The sequence below is a fragment of the Gavialis gangeticus genome, unplaced genomic scaffold (genome assembly GCF_001723915.1).
Source record: "Gavialis gangeticus isolate Ggan-Ray unplaced genomic scaffold, GavGan_comp1, whole genome shotgun sequence".
Taxonomy (NCBI): domain Eukaryota; kingdom Metazoa; phylum Chordata; order Crocodylia; family Gavialidae; genus Gavialis; species Gavialis gangeticus.
Window position 1 is genome coordinate 9,317,318 of NW_017728980.1, and position 981 is coordinate 9,318,298.

At 62.0% G+C, this 981-nt stretch overlaps 2 protein-coding genes across 2 annotated transcripts in view; one reads left to right on the plus strand and one right to left on the minus strand.

Moving 5' to 3' along the window:
* The window catches only part of THYN1 (thymocyte nuclear protein 1), a 10,867-nt gene extending 10,650 nt beyond the window's left edge, over nt 1-217 (minus strand). Inside the window, exon 1 of the mRNA XM_019509612.1 lies at nt 115-217. The gene's annotated coding sequence lies outside the window, so the exon portion shown is untranslated. The remainder of the gene's footprint in view (nt 1-114) is intronic.
* Nucleotides 218-400: 183 nt separating this feature from the next.
* ACAD8 (acyl-CoA dehydrogenase family member 8) overlaps nt 401-981 on the plus strand; it is a 14,952-nt gene continuing 14,371 nt past the window's right edge. The window contains exon 1 of the mRNA XM_019509622.1: nt 401-507. Coding sequence (XP_019365167.1) covers nt 405-507 — 103 coding nt within the window. The 5' untranslated portion in view covers nt 401-404. The remainder of the gene's footprint in view (nt 508-981) is intronic.

Below are 981 nucleotides of genomic sequence, written 5' to 3' on the forward strand. Positions count from 1 at the left end.
GGCTCTGGGCTCAAGGATGTGCCGAGGTTTTCTGGGCCCAGGAGGGCTCCCCTCCTGCAGCGGAACGGCCCCGAAAGGAGATGGAGATGGAGATGGAGATGCGGCCCCGCTCACCGCGCCCTTCCCCTGCCGCTCCCGGAGCTAGGCCTCGTTCCCGCCAATTACAGTCGGCGGGAAAAAAAAACAGCCCCCAGTCCCTTTAAGACCTGCCCCCCTTTCCCTCGCAGCCAATGGGGAGCGGTGCTTCGGCGCGGCCCGCTGGGAGCTGTAGTCCTTCCCCGCTTCCCTGCCTCACTCCTTCCCGGCGTGCCTCGCTCATCATGCCATGAAGCGGCGCGGCACACGTGGGCCGCTGGGAGCTGTAGTCTTTCCCCCTCCCTCCTTCCCGGCATGCCCCGCGCGTCATGGCGTGGAGCGGTTGCTGCGCGGCGGCTGCGCTGCGTGGGGCCCGAGGCTGGGCCAGGTGGCAGGTGCTGGGCCGCCGCGGGGCTGCCTCCTGCATCGACCGTAAGGCTCCGAGAGCGGGGCTGGGGCTGGGGCTGGGCCTGGGCCGCCTTTGGGAGCGGGTTTAGCTTCATCGCGCGTTGCCCTTGCATGTGTGTCTGGGCTGAGTTTAACGTGCATTGTGCGGTGGAGGGACGTGGGAGCTCTGGCAAGCAGCAGCTCGCTCCTGTCCTTACCCTCGCAGGGAAACGAGCATAGTGGTTATTTATGGGAGTAAGTTCTATGTTTTTTGGTCAAAGGATGGTTGAAGAGCTCTTTTGAGGCCTAGCCAGCTGGGGAGGCAGCAAGCTCACCAGCCCAGTTAAAGGCTGAATTTACTTTTAGGGTACTGGCTGAGCCCATGACCATGCGTCCTTCCCTTGCCCCCAAGGGCAAAGATAGCCTTCAAGGAAGCAGGCTTGCTAACCCACTTACAGGAGATTTTTCTTCCATTACAGTGGGTTTTACACAGCCCTTGAAGCTTATGGGCTGAATCAT